The 23,328-nt window shown below is 40.1% G+C and overlaps 1 protein-coding gene across 4 annotated transcripts in view; it reads right to left on the bottom strand.

The window, feature by feature from the left end:
• Positions 1–2,245: 2,245 nt before the first annotated feature.
• Nwd2 (NACHT and WD repeat domain containing 2) overlaps positions 2,246–23,328 on the bottom strand; it is a 152,560-nt gene continuing 131,477 nt past the window's right edge. For all 4 annotated transcript variants that reach the window (XM_015481746.2, XM_048784312.1, XM_048784314.1 and 1 more), the window contains 4 exons: positions 21,619–21,822; positions 17,833–17,977; positions 11,979–12,568; positions 2,246–8,430 (listed from right to left, as the gene is read on the bottom strand). In XM_015481746.2, the coding sequence (XP_015337232.1) occupies positions 4,498–8,430; positions 11,979–12,568; positions 17,833–17,977; positions 21,619–21,822 (4,872 nt within the window). In that variant the 3' untranslated portion in view covers positions 2,246–4,497. The remainder of the gene's footprint in view (positions 8,431–11,978; positions 12,569–17,832; positions 17,978–21,618; positions 21,823–23,328) is intronic.

Below are 23,328 nucleotides of genomic sequence, written 5' to 3'. Positions count from 1 at the left end.
AAGTCACTTGCCAAATGGAGATCTGAAGGGGACCCTGGGCAGGGGAGGATACAGAAGAACATACATGTTGATGCATGTTGGAATAAAAATACCATAATTTACTTAGTTTTTAAGTTTGTTCATATTTTCATTAGCATATAAATTGTTTCAAATTAATGTTATGGAAGATAGGAAAGTGAGTTTGTTTTGAGTAGATTTGTCAATATACTTCCAAATTTGTCCAGTAGCTCTAAAAAAATAACTTTTAAAAAATGTTATGGTTATCAGTTTACATTGCAACAGCAATGACATCCTATGCCTTATTGGCACTGTAGAAGAGGGCTCCTGAAAAAATGACAACACTGATTGGATTCTGTATCTCAGTTTTCTTCATGGGATAAATGGCATATTACCAACTGGGATCCTTTAAAGGATCCAGGACAAAGTTTGTTTTCCCTGCATTTGTTTCCTATTCACTTTACATTTGTAACTCTACCATCTACCTAATTTAAATTGGAAGTAGAATTGAGTTTCCCTCTCCTCCATCACCCAGTTAAGTACTGAAATCACTCTAAATCTCTGCTTCTCTTAGCATTCTCACTGCCACCGTCCTGTCAAATTCTCATACTTTCTAGCCTAGATCCTTGCAATAGTCTTTAAGGGTCTCGGGGCTTCTGATCTTTCCATCTCTAATCCATCCGACAAAACACTGCCTACCATTTATCCCAAATACCATTCCAACTAGGCCACTCCCCTTCTCAAAAACATTTCAACTACTTCCTATCAACTACCTAATGAGTCTAAAATCCCAGCATAGCATTTAAAGTCATTCAAAATATGCTTCAACTCTTTTTTTTTCTCATTCAGCTTCTCTAACCTGAAATGCCTGATATTGATGGATAAGTACTATTTACTTTTCAAGCCTCAGTTGCCTATTCCTCCTGTTCATCCTTTTTGATTCCCAGGTAGTTCTAACTGCTTCCCTGGGTCCTCAGCACCCAGCTTTCCCTTTTATAAACAACTTATTTTTTGGTCATAGACTTATATCTAGTTTAGTTATGTCTTTTTTGATTGTAGGATTTTGGACAGAAGAACTAATTTTCAAACCATCCTAGGACATAACACCTTAGACACAGAAAATATACCATATTTGTAGTATTCTTAACTCTAGGAAAGAAGCTCTTTCAATACAAACTCCATGTATATGAAATACTTTAACAAAAACATTGGTGATCAACTTCTCCACATTTTTTTTCTGAGAACCAGAAGAGGGTGTAACTTTCAACCTAAAGGACATAGCTTGGAATCCAAGAAGGAATTCCCTGGCATGCCTAATGGAATAGTTTTCAGTGGGGATAAACTTTAACACAGATTAGTCTCAGCCAAATGTTGATAAGGGCAATAAACCCAACAACTCATTTCTTCCATTTATTATTACCTTTTAAATTTTAAATCATTCCCTGACAACTAGATACAAGGTTTCATCTCATTATTGCCTACTTATAACTTTGACTCTCCAATGCTGCCCAAGCACCCTGCTTGCACCTTGGTGTATGTGGGGATTCTCAGACCTGAGCAGTAAAGGATTCTGGGAAGGATTTCCTGGTCCTATTTTCTCACCTAGAGGATTTTACAATTGGGACACGTCCTTGGTTGTCATCTCTTCTCCTGAGCCCCAGAGGGAAGCACACTGCCTGCATACTGTCCTCTCACAAACACACACAGGACTTGTTTCCTGTTTTCTTGTTAAGGCTGAAGTCCTGGAAGTCATGAGTTATTTTATTTACCCTGTGTTCCTGGTAAAATGCATAGCCAAACAAATATTTGCTGAATGAATTCATCAACTATTTTTGTACTGCTGAAAAACCTGGGAGTTGACAGCAACTTTGAGGGATCTTTAAGAGACCAGATTGATCTCTCATTTACAAGTTAGAAAATACCTTAGAGGTCATTGTCAGGTAGTGCTTACTGTGCACTAAATGGCACATTTGGATTGCTTTAAGAAATTTAATTAAAAACACAGTGATGGTACACTGAGATCTTGTTCAGCATTTCTAGGTTTCCACATCTGTAAATATGAAAGACTAACAGTATCTACTCATAAGTCTGTTGTGAAGACTGCATAGCTTAGAATCTGTAAAGCTCTGAGAAAAGTACCTAGGTGCCCTCATTATAAGCACTCAGTAAGCAAGAACAACTATTACTATTACTTGAGGTCTCCAATCACTTTTGCAAAAGAGGGACAGAAAAACCAACTGCACACAAATTTAAGTGGTTTATCTTTTATTCATACAAACAATACATACACAAGACTATATATTGTTTGAAGACTGAAATAATTTTCTAGTGTAACAACTCTGTAACAAAATTTAACTAAATGTAACATTTATGAAAATATAAATCTCTGATTGGGTAATTCTTCCCAACAATACAAAGTTTACATAAAAACATTCAATATGAGCTATCAGTTGCAAACAAGTTAGGAAAAAAATCATTCAAGTCACTTGTTATACTCTATTGGCTTTTACATAGAACATTCACACACTACATTTAATCCATCTAGGCATTTACTTCTTAGAAATGTATGGTATGGAGGTTCAACTGATAGTGACAGGAATAAGTATGCATTGCCTGAAGAACTAAAAGCATTGACTCATACAATCTACTCCAGGTGATTGGTATGTGGGTCTGAGCCCTCCCTGGGCTACCACCTCCATGTCTGGAAGCTAATCTATGAGTAATGTAGAGGAGAAAATCTTTCACCATGGAATGGGGTGTTTATATCTGAATCATATCTTTGAAGGCTTACATGTTAAACTGCTTTCCCAAGTGAAATACAGTGGATTTGGATTCTCTCTATGTTAGATCACTTTTTTCTCCATTAGAATCAACAATCAAGATGTCTTTTTTTTTTTTCCTGAAATTATTACTCCAACATCCCTAATAGGGCTTCAGCAGAACCCATTACTTTATTTTGCAGTTCACAAAAGCAACACACTGGTGAGGTTTAAGATCTTGCCAGGCGTCCACAGTGAGTTCACGGCAGAGGTTCACTGGAAATAGGTCAGTTCCTTGTTCACTGTTCAAGGAAAACCAAACCGAACCACCTCTACTGACCCCTGTGAAAAGTTATCCAAGGACATGCCATGTGGACCATATGAAAGGAAGTCAATCACTTTGACCTTCTGAGATGTATATTTTTTAAATAGGTGCAGTAGAGTTTAAAAAATATTTAATGCCATTTCCCAGCTTCTGCTTTGAAATGGTAAGACTATAAAAGGTTCAGAAGATTCCTCAGTCCAGAAGTGTAACAGAGAAAGAAGCATACGTACGGTGTGTGGAAGTAAGAAAGTGGTTACAAACAGGGACAATAAAGAACCTTTGGACACCCTTAAGATTTCTGGAATATTTTAGCACAAAGACAGGCATATTAAGTTTGTCCCAGAGTATTTGGTCATCTATCTGCGTTTAACACAGGAAAGAAGAGGAGTGAGAGTAAGGCAAATGTCATCAGTGTTTCAGAGATGGCATATTAAGAAAGCTTGCTTTCTATTGATGTATACTGCAGGGATGTAGGAAATAATTTATGCTTCCATATAACTGATTGAGTAGTACATATTCTTGTTAGTGTGACGATAAGAACAAATAGGTGTTTTGATTGAATTTGTAATGCCCTTTCTGTAATTCTTTAGACTCAGCACAAATATGCATTTCAAAAAAAGATCTGAAAAGATGGTGATTTCCTATTAAGTGTTATATTGCAACTCAGAAAATAAGTAGTTTAAAAATCATATGTTCCATTACAGAGAAACCCTTGCATGCAATCGTTGGAACTGTATTTTATTAAAGACTGACTGACTCTCCATGTTCAATAGCCCTATGATAGTGGTAGTTAGTTCTTGTCCCAGTCCAGTTCATGGTCTCACATTTTATGTTGTGTCTCTTGGGAAACTGGGAATACAACTGGGCATATTTGTTACATGATTTTGCACCTTTAGACCTTTCATTTGCAGACTAGGTTTACACAGTTGTCAGGATCGGAAAATGTAAAGAGAGATTAAGGCTGTGTTTTACTTATCACGAAATCATTTGGAGTCAAACAACTCTTTGTCTTCATGATTTCAACTGGATTTTGTAGAACTAATTTCAGTCCAAATGGTTTTCATATAACTCTAGTCCCTCTCATCTGAACCAATGGAATGACCTATGATACTTCTTACCACACAGCTAATTTAGAAGCTTTTTCAAAATCCTCTCTTCCAGATGAAATAACTATTTAAATCTCACTTCTAGAAATTCTGTCATCCCTCCATTCCTAAATATGCCTTGACAAAAAGGTGGCACCCAAAAACCAATCTCACATCTCTGTTTCATGAGCATGTTAATAAGACGCTGAAATGCCAGCATCTTTCCTGTCTCTTAGTAACGAGTAGTATATCCTTGGAGATACAGAAGATACACTTGTCTTTTCTTCTGTATGTTGATTGTGTATTTCCACTGGGTGGGAGAGACATTTTGTCAGTTATCAGGGGCATAGCTGTGACCCCTGGATTCTAGGGCAGAGCACACCCGGTCATAGCAAGAGTTGTGCTTCTTGGAGGGTGTGGCTTCGTTGGACTCGGAGGAGTCGCTGACTGTGATGGGGCTGTCTCTTGCAAAGACCTCAGTGGACTCTCTCCATAAGCAATCCACAGATACTTTAAAACAGTAACTGTTAGACTTTGGTCTGGATGTCTGTGTTGCATTGTTGAAAATCTGCCTGCTATTGGAAGTGGCAATTTTGATTTTCAGTGCAGCGTCTACTCGGTCCACTACAGTGTATATTCCTATGCTTCCATCATCAAAGCCCACAATGATGTTCAGGTGCCTCTGAGAGAGTGCAAGGAAAGTTGGCGTTTTGTAAAGGGAACAAGCACCGATATTTTTGCCATCAGCCAGTCTCATTACAATTAAGCTGGATATGGCACCATTTTCTTCCTCTTCTTCCCCATTTCGGAAGCAAATGTAGACCAGGTAGCGACCATCCCGAGACAGCCTTTGCCGCCAGATGACCCCAGAGGCGTGGACTACTCGTAATTTACCACTATGTAAATCGAGCACGTTGATATTTTCATCTCCCCTAGATATAATGCCTAACTTTCCATTGGGAGAAATTTCAAAGTCCTCCAGATTTTTCAAGAAGTTGTTTGGAAGCTGGACACGGCGACAGATCACTTCATCTGTCAGACTCCAGATGTTCACAGTCTCTGCTGATGTGATGAACACGATGATGTCCGGACAGTCGGGGATCAGTTTAAAATTCACAATGGTGATTCCGTCCTCACAGCAAAACTTCTTGGTGATACTTCCTGTCCAAAGGCTGACTGCCAACACTTTGCTTTTAGTCATTCCCACCACGAAGGTATTTGCGGAGGTAATAAAGGCGTTTTGCAAAGTGGTCAGAATGTTGCAGACCCTGTGGCCTGTGGCCAGTCTCCAAACCCTGGAGGCATTCTCCTCACAGAGAGAGACCACAAACTGGTCATTGTGTGTGATCAGCAGCTGAGAGATTCTCTGCCCATTGATTCGGAAGAGGTTTTCCCCACTGCTGGTGTGCCAGACATACTGGCTGCTTTTGTCATCTGATGTCACCATTATGTCTCCGGCGGATGTTAACACACAGTGTTCCACTATGCCTTCATGCTTAAATACTGCTTCAATGAACCCACTGCTGAAGTTCCACTTATGAACACAATCAGAGCCGTCCAGGGAGTAAATGATTTCCCCTCTAGCAGGCAACACCAGACTTTGGATGGGTTTCCCAGTCTTATCTATGTTGGACATAGCTGTGATTATATCTATATCCCAAATAGAAAGAACACCACTGGTTGATAAAGACAGTAGCATATTGTGGTGACTAGATTTCACCAACTTAACTATGGTACCTGAGATTTCCTGTAAGCTTGCCATGCATTGTCCTGTATCTCGTCTCCAAAAAAATACAGCTGGAGTATTCTCCATGGTCGCGATGATACAGTCTCCATTTTTGGACAGCACAGCAGAGACGAAGCGTTCGTTATGCTTGGCTCTGAACTTTTCAGCTACCTTCCATACACCGGTATGTAAGAGCTCAATGCTAAGAGCTTTACAGATCAGAATTGCACTTTGGTCCTCTGAAAGTTCAATGCTGACCACCTCGCTGTCTTCTCTTCTGCAGTCAAAGTCATCCGTCAGCTGGGGGTTGGAAATATCCTCGGTATTCCAAACAGAAAGACTTCCCTCACTGTCCACCATCACCATCTCTTGAGCTGTGTCCAAGATAAGAAGAAACTTCACAAACCCACCCGAAAATTCAGATGTCACGGTACATAGCTTTTCTCCACTCCCTAAGTGAAATATGGTGGTAGTGTTCAGGTACTGCCCACAGAAAGCATACACCCCATCCAGCGAGCACTGGACACAGGTCACCTCATACCAGCAGTGGAACTGGTAAAGGGGCCATCCATAGAGCAGATCAATGACAGTAACATCCTTGCTGGCTTCGAGCCAGGCAAGGGCATGGTTGACAGACAGTGTGAATCCGTTGATGTAGGTGGAGCCACTTCCATGTTTGGTTCCTTTGATTTCCACTTCAGACAGGAGACAAGAATTGACATTGTCATAAACCAACAAGGTGTTATTTGTTGTAGCCACCACAAGGTATTTTTCATCACTGGTGAGCTTCATGCCCAGGATGACAGACTGGGCCGTAGTGATTTGCCTGAGTAGCTGGCGAGTTTCTACATCCCATGTGCTGATGGAACCATTTTCTAGAGCGGTGAGGACGGTGTTGGGGTTGGAGGTGGGCAGAATCTCCGTGACGTGCAGGTGGCTGGATGACAAGGGAAGACGCTCGGGGCTGTAGGTCACATCCATGGATGAATGCAATGGCACGATGGAGCAATATTTGGGCCCATCTTTGTCACATTCTAAAAGAAGGTGTCTAAGTTTGGGTAGGGAGCTTACGACAGGAAGCAGTCTCTGCTGTAGCTCTGCTGAAAGGGAGCCAGGAAATGCAATGACCTTGGTTTTGATGCTGCGGAGGGTGCTGGCCAAGAACTTCAGCTCCTTCTCTTGGGAGTAGTTGTAAGCTAGCTCAATGTCGGAAAGCACTTTGTCAAACTGGCCAATTTTGATCATGGTGTAAAGCCAGCTGAAATTCATGATGATGCCATAAAGAAGGTCATCAGTTTTCCCACATCTCGTCAGGTGGTACAGCAGCTCAGACATTTTCCGGTGGTTGACGAAAAAGATGTCGGGCTCCAGGGGATTGCACTGGAAAACCCAGGGCTGATCAGGGGCCTGCCTGTCAAAGGAAGCCTGTTCCAGGAAGTGCTTTTCTTCCTCCAGCAGGCTTCTGCTATCCAAGTCAAGGCAGCCATTCCAATAGGGGTCTTCAAGGCAGAAAGCTTTCCTCCTGCCCCCTGACCAGACCCCCAGAAAATAGTCAGCCAAGATGGTGTGCATTTCACGCAGGCTGCTGTCATCCTGCAGATACAGTTTCTGGGCTATGAGTTGCAGGTGTCTGTTAGCCCAGACCAGGAGGGTGACGTTCTTCACGTGTCTTTCTATTAAATATCCACTGAGACCCTCCTTGAGCCTTGCGATGTACAGATAAGGTACTCTCAGGGGATTGCTGGGCCTGGTGTTCTCGTTGAGCTCGTTCATAACGCTGTTGTCCAGGGCTAACACGTCCTCCAGTTCCATTTCGCTCAAACCCATTTTGGCCATGGTGATGTAACCGAGAGCCCTGGAGACCAGTTTCTGGCCACATTTCTTCTCCAAGGACCAGAATAACTGCTCTATGCTTTCATGAACAGTGACACAGAGGGAGGATTCATCCACATCTTTGTGGGATCTCCAATGTCTCACCTCTCTGAAGGTCAGGTTCACAAACATGGGCAGCGTGCACTTGGAGAACGCATTGTTTACATAAATCTGCTGGCCTGATGTGACCTTCCTTTTGACCCGCAGCAGCTGGTGTTTGAGGACCTGGCTGCACATCTTCCTGTCCCGGGGAATCAGTTCGATGTAGTTGTCATCGTCATGGATAAGGCACCGAAGTTTCTGCAGGATCCCGTGTTTGTTGGGCAGTGTGGAGAGGACTATCCGCACGAAGCGTGGAAGGTGAGCTGGGAGCCACCAGAGCTTCCTGGCATCGTCGTTCTCCGAGAGCTGCTCCAGGGAGTCAAATATTATTACTAGAGGTCTCTGCAGTGAAGACTCATTCAGAAGATTTATAAATAAGTCCCGGAGGTCATGGATCTTCTTAGGGTAGCTTTGAACCAGACACCGATAGTTAACCGCCAGTTGTTCACAAACACTCAGAAGGAGGGTCCTGAGGTCAGTACTCATGTCTGTCGTTCCTAGAAATCTCACCACGACTACTGGGTCAGATTCTGGTCCTGTGTCTTCATGCAGCCAGCCATAAGCCTAAAATACAGAAGTCGAGTTCAGGATGGTATTAGGTATCTACATGGTCATAGCTCACATTTCCTCTTGCTGGAGCTGAGACTTCTGGGAACATCTACCCTGCAAAATATAGCCTAGAACCACAAAGTGGAAGGACTTTATGGGAAGGCCAATGCACTATCATGGAGCTCATGCATCAAACTCTACAGGTGAGACCTCAGACAGTAAAAGAGTGTTAATGGTATTATTTAATTCCAAGGCAACATTGAGCCTGAAAATTACAAAGCATTTCATAAATCTGTAAATCTGAATATCTCATGTGGTCAGGTTTTCATCACTACATCCCCATTTCCCAGCACATTTCTTGACATCTAGTAGGCACTTAGTGTTTATTTAATGACTGAATTAAGGATTTACATGTTGTATTAAATATTTTCATTAATTGAAAGCATATCATGCCATCTGTGCATGACCAAATTTCCAATTAATTAGAATGTGATAAAAATATTATGTGCTAAGATTATACTGAATAAAATATTATATAATTCAGAGACATTTCTATGGTGCTAAAGGGTCACTGTTATATTTTTTTTGGTCACACAATATCTGTATAATGTTGGTTAAGAGAGTTTTGTTAGATGCACTTTGTAACAGACAGTTGTGTGTACACGCCTGCAGTCGTCTGTCCTCACATTCTCTCTCTGAAGGGCAGGTGGGATACAGTGTCTTTTAATAGAAGAGGGAAATGAAGCCCAGGCTGGATAAATGACTTGCTCTGAGTTGAAAGGTCACCATAAGACAGAGTGGGAGTTAAAATCATACTAAACATATATTATATGTTTAGTATTTTTCTCTCTGGAAAGTCAAAGATGGGAAAGGACATGATCAAAGTGTAAAAATACTCCGAGGAGTGTACTTCCTTGAAGCTGGCTTCAAGGAGTTCAATCTTACCATCCTACAACTGTTCATTGGTGGTTGTTATGGTTTATATATGAGGTGTCCCTCAAAAGCTCTTGTGTGAGACAATGCAGGAAAGCACTGGGTTAACCTAATCAAGGAATTAATCCCCTGATAGGCATTGACTGTGTGGTACCTGTAGGCAGCTAGGGGGTGGCAGGGTGAGGTGGGTCATAAGGCCTTTGGGTATACATTTTGGAAGGACACAAGGTCACAGGAGAGGCAAGCTGTTGTGGATGGCAGGCTAGTCATTCCCTAGGAGAGTGTCAAGTGGAATGCAGGGAAGCATAAGGTCTCTTGGGGAAACAGAAGCCTGAATTCTCATAGTCAGTTGTGGGCAACTGATAAAATATCCAGAAGACAGAGTGTGGAAAGTCATTTTTCATCTTTGCACTATTAGCACACTGTCCTGTGAGGTTGGCTCATCTGTATAGTCATAGCAGCATACCCATGGAACCCTTGCCTGCTTGTGCTAGAGCCCGTGGGGACATATCACACCACATTCCATTTAGTCCAATTCACAATATTTGTTCCTTCTACCACCTCTCCCTTTTCCTCCTCCACAAGAGGAGCCCTAGAGTGAACATGAAGTGGCACACGCAAATTTCGGTTCTCATGCTGTCATCATTTTGCTCACTTGGAATAATCTAAATAATAATTCTTGACTATAAACGTACAAACCTGGGTTCAAAGGCACTCACAGGTATACACATAATTTATTTTGATGTAACATTTCCCTAAATGCCAGTCCATTACCTCATCTGTGCTCAATGAATGATAGGACCACGTGTGTGTGTGTGTGTGTGTGTGTATGCATGTATATGTGTGTGTGTATAAAATACATGCATATATATATTTTAGATAGGGCCATATTTTAAAACACATGAATAAAAGCCATCTAGGCTTGCCATGCCAAGAAATGGTACGTTAGCCTTCCTAAGGACTTTTCAAGGGCGAGTATTATGCACCTGAGTTTCACCTGCGAGCTTACTGGAACCTAATTCCCACCTAGGGTGCAATGCAGCTGACCCTGCTCTTGTCCTCAGGATGACCAATTCAAGATTGTGTAGCATGTGACTGATTATGAGAATATTCATGAAGTGAAAGAAAGCTTTATTCTCGAGAGTCACCACAGAAGACAATGAGGAGATTCTGAATTAACACCAGAATGATGGAAACCATGATACTTGGATACCATGTTGAACAGGTTAAATGTGGAGCTAGTTTGGCCCAGTTTAGGCTGAGGAGGCAAGACAACAGCCATCACATTCCAAAGGTCCCAGACCCCAGCAGGACTGGGAAGGGAAGTTGTAAAGACCAGTTTTGCTACTGTCAGTGGACTCTCCACCTCCAGCCTGAAAAAACACTGGAAGGGCTGAGAAAGAAGTTGGAGGTGAGGGTGTGTGGGTCATGCCTCTCCCCTCCCCATCCTCAAAGGGGAGGTCAGAGGAATTCTCACTCTTCACTTCTAGCCCAGGGGAAAGGGCTTCAATGAATCCCTAAAGCCTGGGGGACACAGACAACTGGTATCTGATGACACCTGAAAAACATGAAGGTGGAGTGACAGGCTGGCTCGCTGCTCCCGTGGATGGGGCTGAGGCACATGGAGCTGCTTCACTGCACCTGGCCTGTAGGTCTAGAGATTCTCAGGGTTTCCCACGTACCTAATGTGAGCCACCAGCAAGAGACAGATGGCGAGGGTTTCTGCTTGTTTGCTTTGTTTTCCCAGGTCCTGCTGAAGGAGTTTGCAGGGCTATGGAGAAAATCTTAGCAGAAAGATGGTGGAAGTGTGTTGCTAGCAGTCTAGGAGCTGGGAAGGAGAGCGCTAGAGAGAAGATGCATTGTCCTGCAGGTGAGAGGTGCTCTGTGGGGATAGGGTGGGATTTTCAGGAAAAGGAAGAACCTCCAAAAAAAATCATGAATTGACTTCTGAAGAGATGGGAGGGAGCTTTAAACACCTGTCAAGGACAGTGAGTTCAAAGCCCAGTTCCTAACTGTACTGGTCATGTAAGAACTTTGTAGTCACCTTACCTTTCTTATTATACCCACTATACTACAACCCATGGGGGTCATGAAGGTGGTTGGGGTTAGAAAAGGAGGAAAGAAGGGTTATGTAGACTAAGAAAAAGACACCCATGTTCCCATTCTTACTGTAGGTGTCTTGTTTATGGTAGGCCTCAGCAGAGGAGAGAAATGTAGACTAAAATCTTAATTATCTGCTTGGATTGGACATACTAATTCACTGAGCTGAGACTGATTTAGTGAACTGAAGCAACTGGAAAACTAGTCTTGGAGGGGTGAGGTGAGAAGAACTTCTGGTATCAGCCCTGGAATTCATTCAGATGGAGGATCTAGCTCTGTAACACGTGTTCAATTAATGATTGAAAAAAAATTAAAAAGGTTTATGGTTGCACCCCATGAGTCTTGCTCTCTCCTGTTACATCAGAAAAAAAAAAGATAAGAAATGAATACTTAGGTATCCATTCCAAAAAGATTAATTATAATTCAGATAGTAAGCACAGTGTATGGAAATGAATTTGATCAATTAGATTTTTTCCCCAAAGAATTTTTTTTTTTTTAATAAATACAGATGGGAAAGAGCAGACTTTTACCTTCTTTGCTACTTCAGCTAACAGGAGGGTTTTCCCAGTGCATGGTCCACCATATATAATAAGAGGGTTGATGTGCCCAGTTTTGCTTGGAAGAATGTATTTATGCACAATGTTTAGAGCTTCACATTTGTACTCATAGAAGGAGGCATATGTTTTACATAATGACGAATGCTGAAGGATTTCATCGTAGAGTGTATCAGTTTCAGTGTCAAAATTTTGCTGTACTGTGGCCTGAATTATATCAATCATGTCCTCATAAAACTGTTTACCAAGTCCTTCTATGTAATGATTTTCTATTTCTTGGGAATAGCCCAGTTTCATGTCACAATGGGTAACAGATGTGTATACTCTCAGATTAGATGATGCGACAATAGTAGGAATAAATTCATCCCTGAGTTTTATCAGCTTCTCTTGGGCTTCTGGGTCACGAATAATCCTTGGTTCTGCTCCAGTTATATCCATGTATTTTCCCATCTCTGGGATTTTCACAAAGCGCTCAATGTTAGCAATTTTTCTAATGTAGCAAACACACTTCTTTAGGAATGCTGGAGTTTGCTTGCCGAGAGCAAAGTCAAACTCATCCTCGATAGCTGGAAGAAAATAAGAGAAGGAGTTTATTGTCTAGAATGAGAGAAGTGTGCCCACATTCCCCATATGAAGATTAGTTGCTGGTGTGTGTGGGGGTTAGTATAGTTTATAGTGGAGTATTTTGGAACCAAGGAGATTTCTAATAAAATTATGTAGTTTCCTCCACAATGTGAGGAAGAGGTTGAACATCAGCACAAGAAAGCAAGTTCACCAAATTTATAGTTGATACTGCTTAGTTGCCCTCTCAGATATTAGCTGTTCTAAGACTGGAGAAACAGCGGGGACCAGTGTGGTCCAGCTAACAAAGAGGCAGAGGCCGAGAGACACAGTGGGTTGACTTGATGCTAGTTGGTGTGTCCTTTACACTGTGGATTTACCATCCATTTTTTTTTCTTTTTTTAAGGTTTATTGTACTCCAGAGAGATATGTTTAAAGGTAAATTCAGAGGCACATTAAAACAAATTCTAATCATGTCTGAAGACAGATCAATTGGAATTACCCATATCACTGTTAAATTCTATTATACCATCAGAAAAGGCACCCACTTAGTATAGAACTTTATTTCATCTAAATTAAACAGTATATGGCTTACAAGACACATGCTTACACACAAGTAAGTACATGTTATAAATCATTTAAGCCTTCATAAAGACATTTAAAACTGAAATAAAAACATCATTGTTCAGGGAAGAATGTTTAAAAAAAAGAAAAACCAGTGGAAGTGAATTTGAAAGGAAGCAGTATGTTATAGCTTAGATTTGGAATGTTCCTCAAGGGCTCATGTGTTGAAGGCTTGGTCTCCAATGCAGCAATGTTCAGAGTTGGGGATTTGGGCAAGTATTTGAATCATGAGGGTTCTGACTTTATCAGTGGATTAATCCATTGATGGATTCATAATTTGATGTAATTACAGAGATGTGGTGGGAGGACCCAGTTACAGAGCGTGGGTTGTTCAGGTATGTCCTTGGGGACCATATCTTGTCCCCTGTTCCTTTTTCTTTTTTTCTCTCTGCTTCCTGGTTCCAGGAGATGAGCAGTTTTTCTCCACCACACCCTTACTGCCTTGATGTTCTTCCTCACCACAGGCCTAGGGTCAATGGAGCCTAGTGATCTGAGACCATGAGCCAAAATAAATCTTTCCTCCTCTAAATTGATTTTCTCAGGTATTTTGTCACAGCAATGAAAAGCTTACATTATTTAAAAACTGGATACCTGAAATCCTTCCTTCCTTCCTGCTCCTTTCCTTTTCCCCTTCATCCAGTTGGGCTTTATTGAGTCTGTATGCTATGTCAGTATGCTGATATTTCCTTAGCATAAAATGCTGAGATAAAATAGACAATACTAAAAGACTACATGGATTATCATAGACAAAATGTTTGTGTCTCCTTAAAATTTATATATTGTAGCCTAAATCTCAGATGCTATTTGAAGGTGGGGCCTTTGGTAAGTGGTAATATGATAGATGTGGATCCTTCATGAATGGGATTAATTTCCTTTTAAAGGAGGCCTCAGAAAGCTCCCTAATCCTTTCTGCCCCATAAGGAAGCAGTGAGAAGGTGTCATCTATGAACCACAAAGTGGGGCCTCACCATGCACCAACTATCATGGACTTCCAGCCTCCAAACTGTAAGAATAAAATTCTGTTGTTTATAAGCTGCACAGTTTATGACATTCTTCTACAAGAGCCTGAACGGAGTTAAAGTTCAGTGGAGGACAGCAGATACTAAACCTAGATTCCCACAAATAAATGTATTATGATCGTTTTTAGTTTTTCCTGTGACAGAGAAGAACTTTGAGCAATGAGAGCAAACAGTAAGGGTTCTCACCCACTCAGAGAGGTCAGAGAAGGCTTCTCCATGGAGGAGACTATACTACTGGGGGATCTGATGGGAGTGTGGTGTGGGGAGGGCTCTGAATATGCTGCATCGATCTGTCCAGAAATTAAAAAAAAACTTTCAGTGCGCTTCAGTGTTAAGCAAAACCCAGAACACATACACATATATGTTCTATACAGTAACTGTTAAGGAATGTGCATTTTTTAAAAAATGATGACTTTGAGTGAAACCCCTGTGATAATGTTCTTTCCATAACTATAGCAATCAGTCACAATTTATGATTCCAGTGAAAAGATATACCCATCTGTGTTCAGTAAGCTGTGCCATGAGCATCAGTATATTTTACAAAGCATTTTAATTAGCAAGCTACTTAAGGAAGTGAAAGGAGATTACATAAGTCTACTCTTCTTTTTATGAAAGAGTAAGAACTTGTTATAAGGAAAACAAGGTAAAACATCACGGGCTACTATAGAAAGCAGCATTCAGCCCAGTCTTTTCCAGCCATCTGCACACAGTGTTGGAGAGCAGACTGGATTAGCAGGTTGCTGCATTCTGAGATAGGAAGAGAAAGGAAGTGGTCCAACTGTGGCATCTATATATGATGCTTAGTAACTTAGTAACCAGAGTGTGCTGCCACCCTGACTCCCAGAAACAATTTAGCTATAATTCAACTAATATTATCACATCTATGAAAAGAGTGTGTCAATCAGGAGATCTGGAGCATAAAAAGAGATGCAAATCAACCAAGATGGAAGGGCTCATCCAAGCTTGGCTTGGGGTAAAAAAGAGGCCGCACATAGAGCGCTTGGAATGGAAAGGACTTTGTGAATATAAATGAGTGACATGATGCACAATCAACTCTGTACAGAGTTATTTTTGGAGGCAAAGTGCATCATTCTGATTTAGGGAGAATTTTATTCATAATTCCTGCATAGTATGGAACTGGAATATCTTCCAAATGCTCATGTGTTAAATCCTTGTTCCCCAGAATAGTGCTACTGGGAGATGGTGAAACCTTTAACAGCTGAGGCCTAGTGGGAGATCTTAGGTCTTCGGGGGACATGACCTAGAAGGGGTTTGTGGGACCTTGGTCTCTTCCTCCTTCTCTTTTCATTACCTGCCATGAGACGAATGGTTTTGCCACACACTGCCACCATGATGTGTTGCCTCACCACAGGCTCAAAAGCAGTGGAGGTGGTGGTGGTGGGGCAGTTGATCATGGACTGCAAGCTCCTGAACTGTAAGCTAAAATAAACCTTTTATTTTATTAAGTTGATTATCTTGGGTATTTGTTACAGTAAAAAGAAAGCCAAATAATGCAATACATTTCTGTACAAATATTTTAAAACTTTCCCTCTGCTTAGTAGAAAATACTATATTTGTTTTCTGTCTTTGCACTGTCCTTAGTATACTATAATTATAATAAGTCACACTATCAATGAAGATAACATTGGGAACAGATTCCCAGCCCTGGCAACTGTCATTCATGAAACATTATTCTCTTTACTATTTCCGATGCCACTCAGTTTAGACATTTATAAAAGGGCACAACTTTGGGGTCTAATTTACTTTTCATCTTTTCTTGTCTAAATAGGTGAAATCAGAAATGTGAAAAATCATCATCAAACATAAATAATATACTTTTATAGGTTTTATTCTGTATTCTTATTTTCAAGATTTATAAAAATATTAAAGGAATGTACTAGATCCATTTGAAAGAGCTGGAAATTCTCCAGTAATTTTGATTATGATTGAAGTTTGGCATCATCTCAAAATGAGTTTAAAATGTAAAAGAAAAAAAAAATTATCATGACTGTGTCTACCTTTAGCAAATGTAACTCCAAGAAGAAAATAATCCCCTTGCAGTAGTTCACATGAAACAACTTATCCATGTGGACAGAGTTCTTCAGAATGGAGAAAACGAGGAGAAGGTTTTTGCCAATTATAAACACGTGAACCATATGATTGTAAATTAGAGTATGCTTCCCTCAAACTGGTGTATTTTATATAAACAAATAAAAGTTTTGCTGGGCATCTTTTCTGATACAGCACATTTTCAAGAACAGGGCCGTTTTGTCCTTGATAAAGGTGAAGAGCCAGAGATTCAAAAAATGGATCAAAAAGTCCCAAAGCAACAAGGATAAATGTTAACCTATATATTCTAAAGATAGTACTTATTCCTAGCAATTTTAGTATTTTTTTTAAACCAGGCCAATTTTTTGTTAGCATTTTTTCTGGAATTTGTCAAAATAATTCATAAATTTCAAAATAATGTGAAGCACACATATCCAGTGAGCATGGGTGGAGAGACTTTTAGATTTTTACAAATATTTTGCTACACCATTTAAAAAGCCCTTTTGAAAAATGCATCTATTATTGCTTTTCTCTCAATAATTCCTTACTATCAGCTTTCAAAATAAAAGCTATACTATATATATCTGATTACTTGTACCTAGGAGTGTTTGTTCTCTGGAAACAATGACTGCCATATTCCTTCAGATTTGTGTTCTCCTGTGCAGCTTTTAATAATGAAGCTTCCTTTCCATGGCTGAGAAAAGATGACAGGTGGGGTCTTTACTCATTGGCTGGGGAGATTTTTATTTTAATATGAAATTAGAACTTGTTTCACATTCTCCCCTGGCTTCCCATTTCACCCAGAATAAAACTCAAGGTTCTGAGGACCTGAGATGACTTTCAGACTTCATCTGTCCCTCTCTGAACCTGACTACCTTGATCTTCTCCCTGGAATTTCTGAAGCACATCCCCATCTCAGTGATTTGAACTTCTAGGTGCCTCTGCCTGGCGTTCTCTGCCTTAGTAGACATGGCACTGCTGGCTGAGTCCTTCTTCATTCAGCTCAAAGATCATCTCTATATTGCTCACCCTATCCACATGCAGACCCCATCATTATCCAGCAGCCACAGTTATCCTATTACCGTGCTTTATTTTATCGATATGACTTATTTCTGAAATGATCTTGTTCATTTATTTGATTACTGAACTATCATTTATTTTCCCTTGCTGAAAAATAAGTTTGAGGAGAATGAAGACCTTGCCTTCCTATTCACTGCTGTCTCCCCATTGCTTGGCACAAAGTAGGCCAATAGGCCCATAGAAATTTGCCGGGCAGCTGGATGAGTGAATGAATGAACAGCTCAACTGAGAAGCCATGGCAGAATTTGGCCTTTTATCTCCAGCCACCTCTGACCTCTTTAAAAATCACATTTCTTGGAGAAGCCCTCAAATTAAGTAAAGGCTTTTCTGTGAGTTAAACCAAAAGACCACTTGCCTCTCCAGGACATGGAAATGTTTAGAATGATTCAATTTGCTAGGCAGTAAATGAGATGAGATTTACAGAACCATAAAGGGAAGCAGCAACCACACCTCTTATTTATCTAGGCCTTAGTTTACTGGGAATGTGTGAAAATTACCTGAGAACAGGTACCTCTTAGCTTGGCTGTGTTTCATTTTACCCTTTTCATGTAACAGTTTGACAGCAGCTTTAAATATCGTCTTGATCTCGTCGGATATCTCTTGCCACGGCTTCTCATTTTCAGCATTAGCAGGAGGCTGCATCTATGAAAGTTAGAAGTAAGAAGCCAGTTTTAAAATCATCAAAGAAAAAGTAGTGTTTAAGCACAAGAGAGTTCCTATTACATGGAGGTTGATGATGTGTTGAAACTACAGTAGGCCTTCTATAGACAGTATCTTATTTCATCCTTTCTCTGTGGCCTTGAATGTTAGAAATTATCTCCGTGTTTCATGTGAACTTTTCCAAATTACATAAAGGTGTAGCTCAGACAGTTTTTTGGTTGGACTTTGCTGTTACTTAGATGTGATTTTTATGTGTAAAGTTTCAAGTGCTAGGAGCTTGGTCCCCAGTGTTGTAAGGGGGAGAAATCTTTAAGAGGCGGAGACTAGTAGAAAGTGGTTATTTCACTGCGGGGGTTGGGGGGGGGTGTGTGGGGTGGGGAGAGGGATTGCTATCCTTGGAAGGGATTAATGCAGTTCTCACGGGGCCCCAGTTAGCTCCCAGGAAAAAGCAGGTTGTTGTAAAAAGAGCAAGCCTGGCCTCTGGGTCTTCCTGTCTTACTGTGTGCTCTCTTCTGGTGTGAGTCCCCATCAAGGTGATGTAACCAAGAGATCCCTCACCAGAGGCTGGAAACATGGGATTAGGGGGTTGCTCAATCTTGGACTGTCAGTCTCCTAAACTGAGCTAAACAAACTTCCTTTCTTTACACAGTATCCAGACTCAGGTAATTTTTTAATGGATGTATGAAAAGAAAATGGTCTCAGATAGGTTTTCTTATTTTATCATGTTTTCCCTCTTGAGTTTTGATATAAATATCATAACAAAATCATCATTTTAATGTCCTCCAAAAGGGAGACAGTTAAAGGGGAGGTTATTATTTAATTTCCTTTTACTGTTTCCATCTCATTGGTTTGGATGATCTGCTAGGAAATAAAATGGGAGGATTGCCTATCAGGAAATGTTTATATAGTTTTGAGGATAATTTTATTCATACCTCCATTTATTACAGAAATAACACATCAGGTTTTGGGAATAATTTACATTTTCCTAGAGTATTGCAGAAATAACTGAAGATGGAATGAAGCTATTAAAATAGTAACAATGAGCAAATGGCCCAAACCACCATGTAAACAGCTTCTTGAGGTTTCACATTCTTTGCTATCTACATTTATTCCTAGTGCATTCTGAATGATTTGCTTCACCCTAATAGTCCCATCCAGAGAGGCAATATTCTTATAGATCACTTTGAAGAATGCATGTTTTGGGGGAAAAGAAAGATCAAGCATTCTGATATGATTACACATTGCACAGAGGAAATGTTTTGTGTTAAATTCTCAGGGACAGATACACAAGGTCCTGAAATGAAGACCAACAGCTGATCCCTGGTTCTCCTCCTCTTGGAGCTGCTTGGGTGCTGACTGTATCAAGGCTGCTGTCTTCAGGAGAAGGACGGCTCTCTATGGCGTCTTTTCAGTATCTATAAACATTCTATGCAGTGGATAGGCCCATTCTTCCCCTCTTTCTCCTTCATTCAGCTTTAGGTGACTGATGTCTTGTTTCCAATCAAGTTGGAAAGGAGACAAAAATAATGTATCCATAATACTCAGGCACGTATCAACCTTATCCCATGTTTCTGTATATGATACGAGAATATAAATTGATTGCTCAAATTGTTAAAGAAAAAGAATCAAATTAAAAGTTAAAAAATGAGACCATAAATGATGGCAGATTTTTAAAGGACCCCACCTCCTTCCACAAAACAAAACAAAAATAAAAATAAAGCCAACACACACACACACACACACACACCTCTTACAAAATAACATAACTGTTGAACTTGAAAACTCAATGTGTGCACAAAGTGGACACAGCTGAAGAAAGTTGCTGAAGTGGGAAAAAAAATCAGAACTAATCTGGAAAGCAAGAGAGAAAAAAACTGATAATGTGAAAGGGAATTAAGAGCCCGGAAGGATGAATTGAGATGATCTAGAGTACAACTAATTAAAGTATAGAAGAGAAGGAACGGAGGAGAGACAATGTTTGATGAGATGATGGTTAAAAATGTTTGAGAGCTGATAGGACATATGAATTCACAGCTATAAGCATGGCAAATAGAGAAGAATAAATAAATAGACACAGGTTTTAAATTGAGTCAAATAAGAGTGCTTTCAGAAAGATAAACAAACATGAGAGAGTTTATTGCTAAAGGAATTCCAAATGCATTAACAAAATTTTTAAAAGATATACTTTTGGAAAAAGGAAATAGCCCCAGAAGGAAAGAGATGCTAAAAGCAAAGGTGAGACAAAATTTGAAACTTTCTTAGATTTGGATTTAGTTTTTTTTTTTTTTCAAGATTATATTTTAAGGGGTTTAAATGTAGTAGTGTGATGTAGGTATACCTGGTGAAATGATTATCACTCCAGAGCTATCATATCTCCACCATCTCCTATGGTTACCAGTTCTTTCATCATGAGAACTCTTGAGATCTACTTTCGGCAAACTTCAAGCAGAGAATACATTATTATTAACTACACTGTGCTGAACAAGAGGTTTCTAGAAATCAGTCATCTTCTAACTGAAAGCCTGTACACTTTGACCAACTCTTCCCATTTTCCCATACTCTAGTCCCTTTTTATTCTGTTATCCTGAGTTGCATTTCTTTAGATTCCATATATAAATGAGGTTATACAGTGTTGGTCTTTCTTTAGATTCCATATATAAATGAGGTTATACAGTGTTGGTCTTTTGTGCCTGGCTCATTTTGCTTAGCAAAATGTCCTCCATGTTTATCTGTGTTGTGAATGGCAGGATTTTTTTCCTTTTTTTTAAAGGTTGAATAACATTCCTGTGTGTGTGTGTGTGTGTGTATCATTGATGTACCCATTGTTATGGTATAGACCTTGAATGTCTCCCCAAAGGCTAACTGTGTGTTAAAGGCTTGGTCACCAGCCTACCTAGAGGTGGTAGCACTCTTAAGAGGTGGAGCCTATGGAAGGAAGTGAGGTCACTGGGGTAAGCCTCTGGAATCATGGTCCTTCCTCTCTTTTTGCTTCCCAGCCACCTACAGCTGAGCAGCTTTTTCCCCACCATATGCTCCCCACCATGATGTTTTGCCTTACCATAGCCCCAAAGCAATGCAGCTAATGAAATCCCTTAAACTGTGAGCTGAAATGGATTTTTTTCTCCTTTAAGTTGATTTTACTGGGTATTTTTGTCACAACAACAGAAAGCTAACACATCCATTCACCTGCTTATGGACACTTAGGTTGTTTCTATATCTTGGCCAGTGTGAGTAATGCTGCAGATGTCTCTTCAAGATAATGGTTTCATTTATCTGGGTATATGTACCCAGAAGTGGAATGGCTGGATCATAAGAGCATGAACTGTTCTAGTGTTTTCCATAGTGGCTATTTCAATTTACAATCCCCCCAACTGTGTACCAGGCTTCCTTTTTTCCACATCCTCACAAATACTTATCTCCTGTAGATAATCACCATTCTAACAGGTGCAAGGCGACAGCTTCTTGAGGTTTTGACCTGCATTTCCCTGATGGTTAGTGTGGATTCAGCTGTTAAATTTATGGTCCAGGGTAGAGTGACTTCCCACCTGTTGTGGTTTTCAGCAGAGAAAGCCACCCTGGTGTGATATGAACAGTTTTTGGTAATGGAGAGAAGGGTGACTTACTGCATTCTTATTGCTTCTCAGCATTTCTGATTTGGGTCTGAGGTAATAAGCTGCTGGCACGGAGTTCTCATCTCGACAGTACCACTCTTCCAGTAGCTTAGTCTCCATCTTTGCCTCTATGGCAGCATCCAAAATCATTTCAAATTCTGAGGCTTCCACTTCTCCGGGGATTCGGATGTTCCCATACTTTTCACCTAATAGTCCCTGTGTATCAACAAGAAAGTTCAGTTTAGTGTATCACCAAGAAAGTAGTCATTTTAGTAGTCAAGGCCTGTGGTCACTCAGTAAATAGGAAGGTAGAAAGCAAGGTACTTTGCTTCATTAGTTTTCTCTTTTCACCACAGCAGACATTTGATGTCAGAAGTAAAATTAGATTAATTTTAATACAATTATAGTAACAGATTATTCAACATACCAAGAAATGAGCTTGTATATCACAGCAGACAAATACAAAATACATGATTTCCATAGCATAAATTTACTTTCTTGAAGTTCATATAGTACAACAAGAGCTTAGAGATTTTTTTTTTATATTTGTTGGTGGCAAATAAAAACAACATGCTAAACCTTATGAAATGTCAAACATACAAAGCCTCAAACAAAAGAATTGCTCTGTCAAGAGTTGATAGTCTGATTCTAAGCTCCAGATTCACACAGCTATGCAGGACATAAATACAGTATCCTCGGATGCTCCATTGGCAGCTGAAAAACATTCAAAATATCAACAAAATAGCATTTTCTCCCTATATAATTGGCAACCCCAATATGAACAAACAAACAAAAATATTGCTCAGTTCTACAGGAAGGTGTGAGAAAATAACAATATTGCCATTGGGTATGTAAAATGATCTAATGTTTCTCTGTAGTGTGCTCTGACCTTCCGTCTTTTTAAATATTTTTCCCATTTGTTCTAATTAGTTATACATAACAATAGAATGCACATTGACATATCATACATAAATGGAATATAACTTCTCATTCATCTGGTTGTACATGATGTAGTTACACAGGTCATGTAATCATATATGCACATAGGGTAATAATGTCCGATTCATTCTTCTATCATTCATACCTCCTTCCCCCTCCCCTCCCTTCACTCTTCTCTGTCTAGTCCAAAATACCTCTAGATCTTCCCCTGCTCCCCATAGTGAATTAGCATCCACATATCAGAGAAAACATTTGGCTTTTGGTTCTTTGGGATTTGGCCTTATGTTTTAAAAGCCTTACAAATCCATATGACTTCTGACCTGGAAGTTTTTCTTCTGGGAATCTGTCTTTAGACAATCATTAAGCATGTACATAAAAATTTAACAGGCTATTTATGATGAACTGGTTTGTTTGAACAGGTTGATATGACAACCTCAATGAACAGCAAAGGGAAACATTTAAACAAATTAAGATCCATTCATTCAAAAGGATGTACTAAATTATGCTGTAGAACTACACCAGTTAGGAAAGAGGTTTATAAAGTATTATGAAGAGAAAAGGAACCGTGTGTGGGGTGCACACCTGTGATCCCCACAACTCATGAGGCTGAGGCAGGAGGACCAAAACTTCAAAGCCAGCCTCAGCAACTTAGCAAAAATTTTTTAAAAAGGGCTGGGGATGTGGCTCAGTGGTTAAGTTGCTCTGGGTTCAATCAGAGAGAGAGAGAGAGAGAGAGAGAGAGAGAGAGAGAGAGAGAGAGAATGCAGTCATATAAGATGATTA

The sequence above is a fragment of the Marmota marmota genome, unplaced genomic scaffold (assembly GCF_001458135.2).
Source record: "Marmota marmota marmota unplaced genomic scaffold, marMar, whole genome shotgun sequence".
Taxonomy (NCBI): domain Eukaryota; kingdom Metazoa; phylum Chordata; class Mammalia; order Rodentia; family Sciuridae; genus Marmota; species Marmota marmota.
The sequence above is the reverse complement of the archived record's forward strand: the minus strand, read 5'-3'. Positions and strand labels throughout refer to the sequence as shown.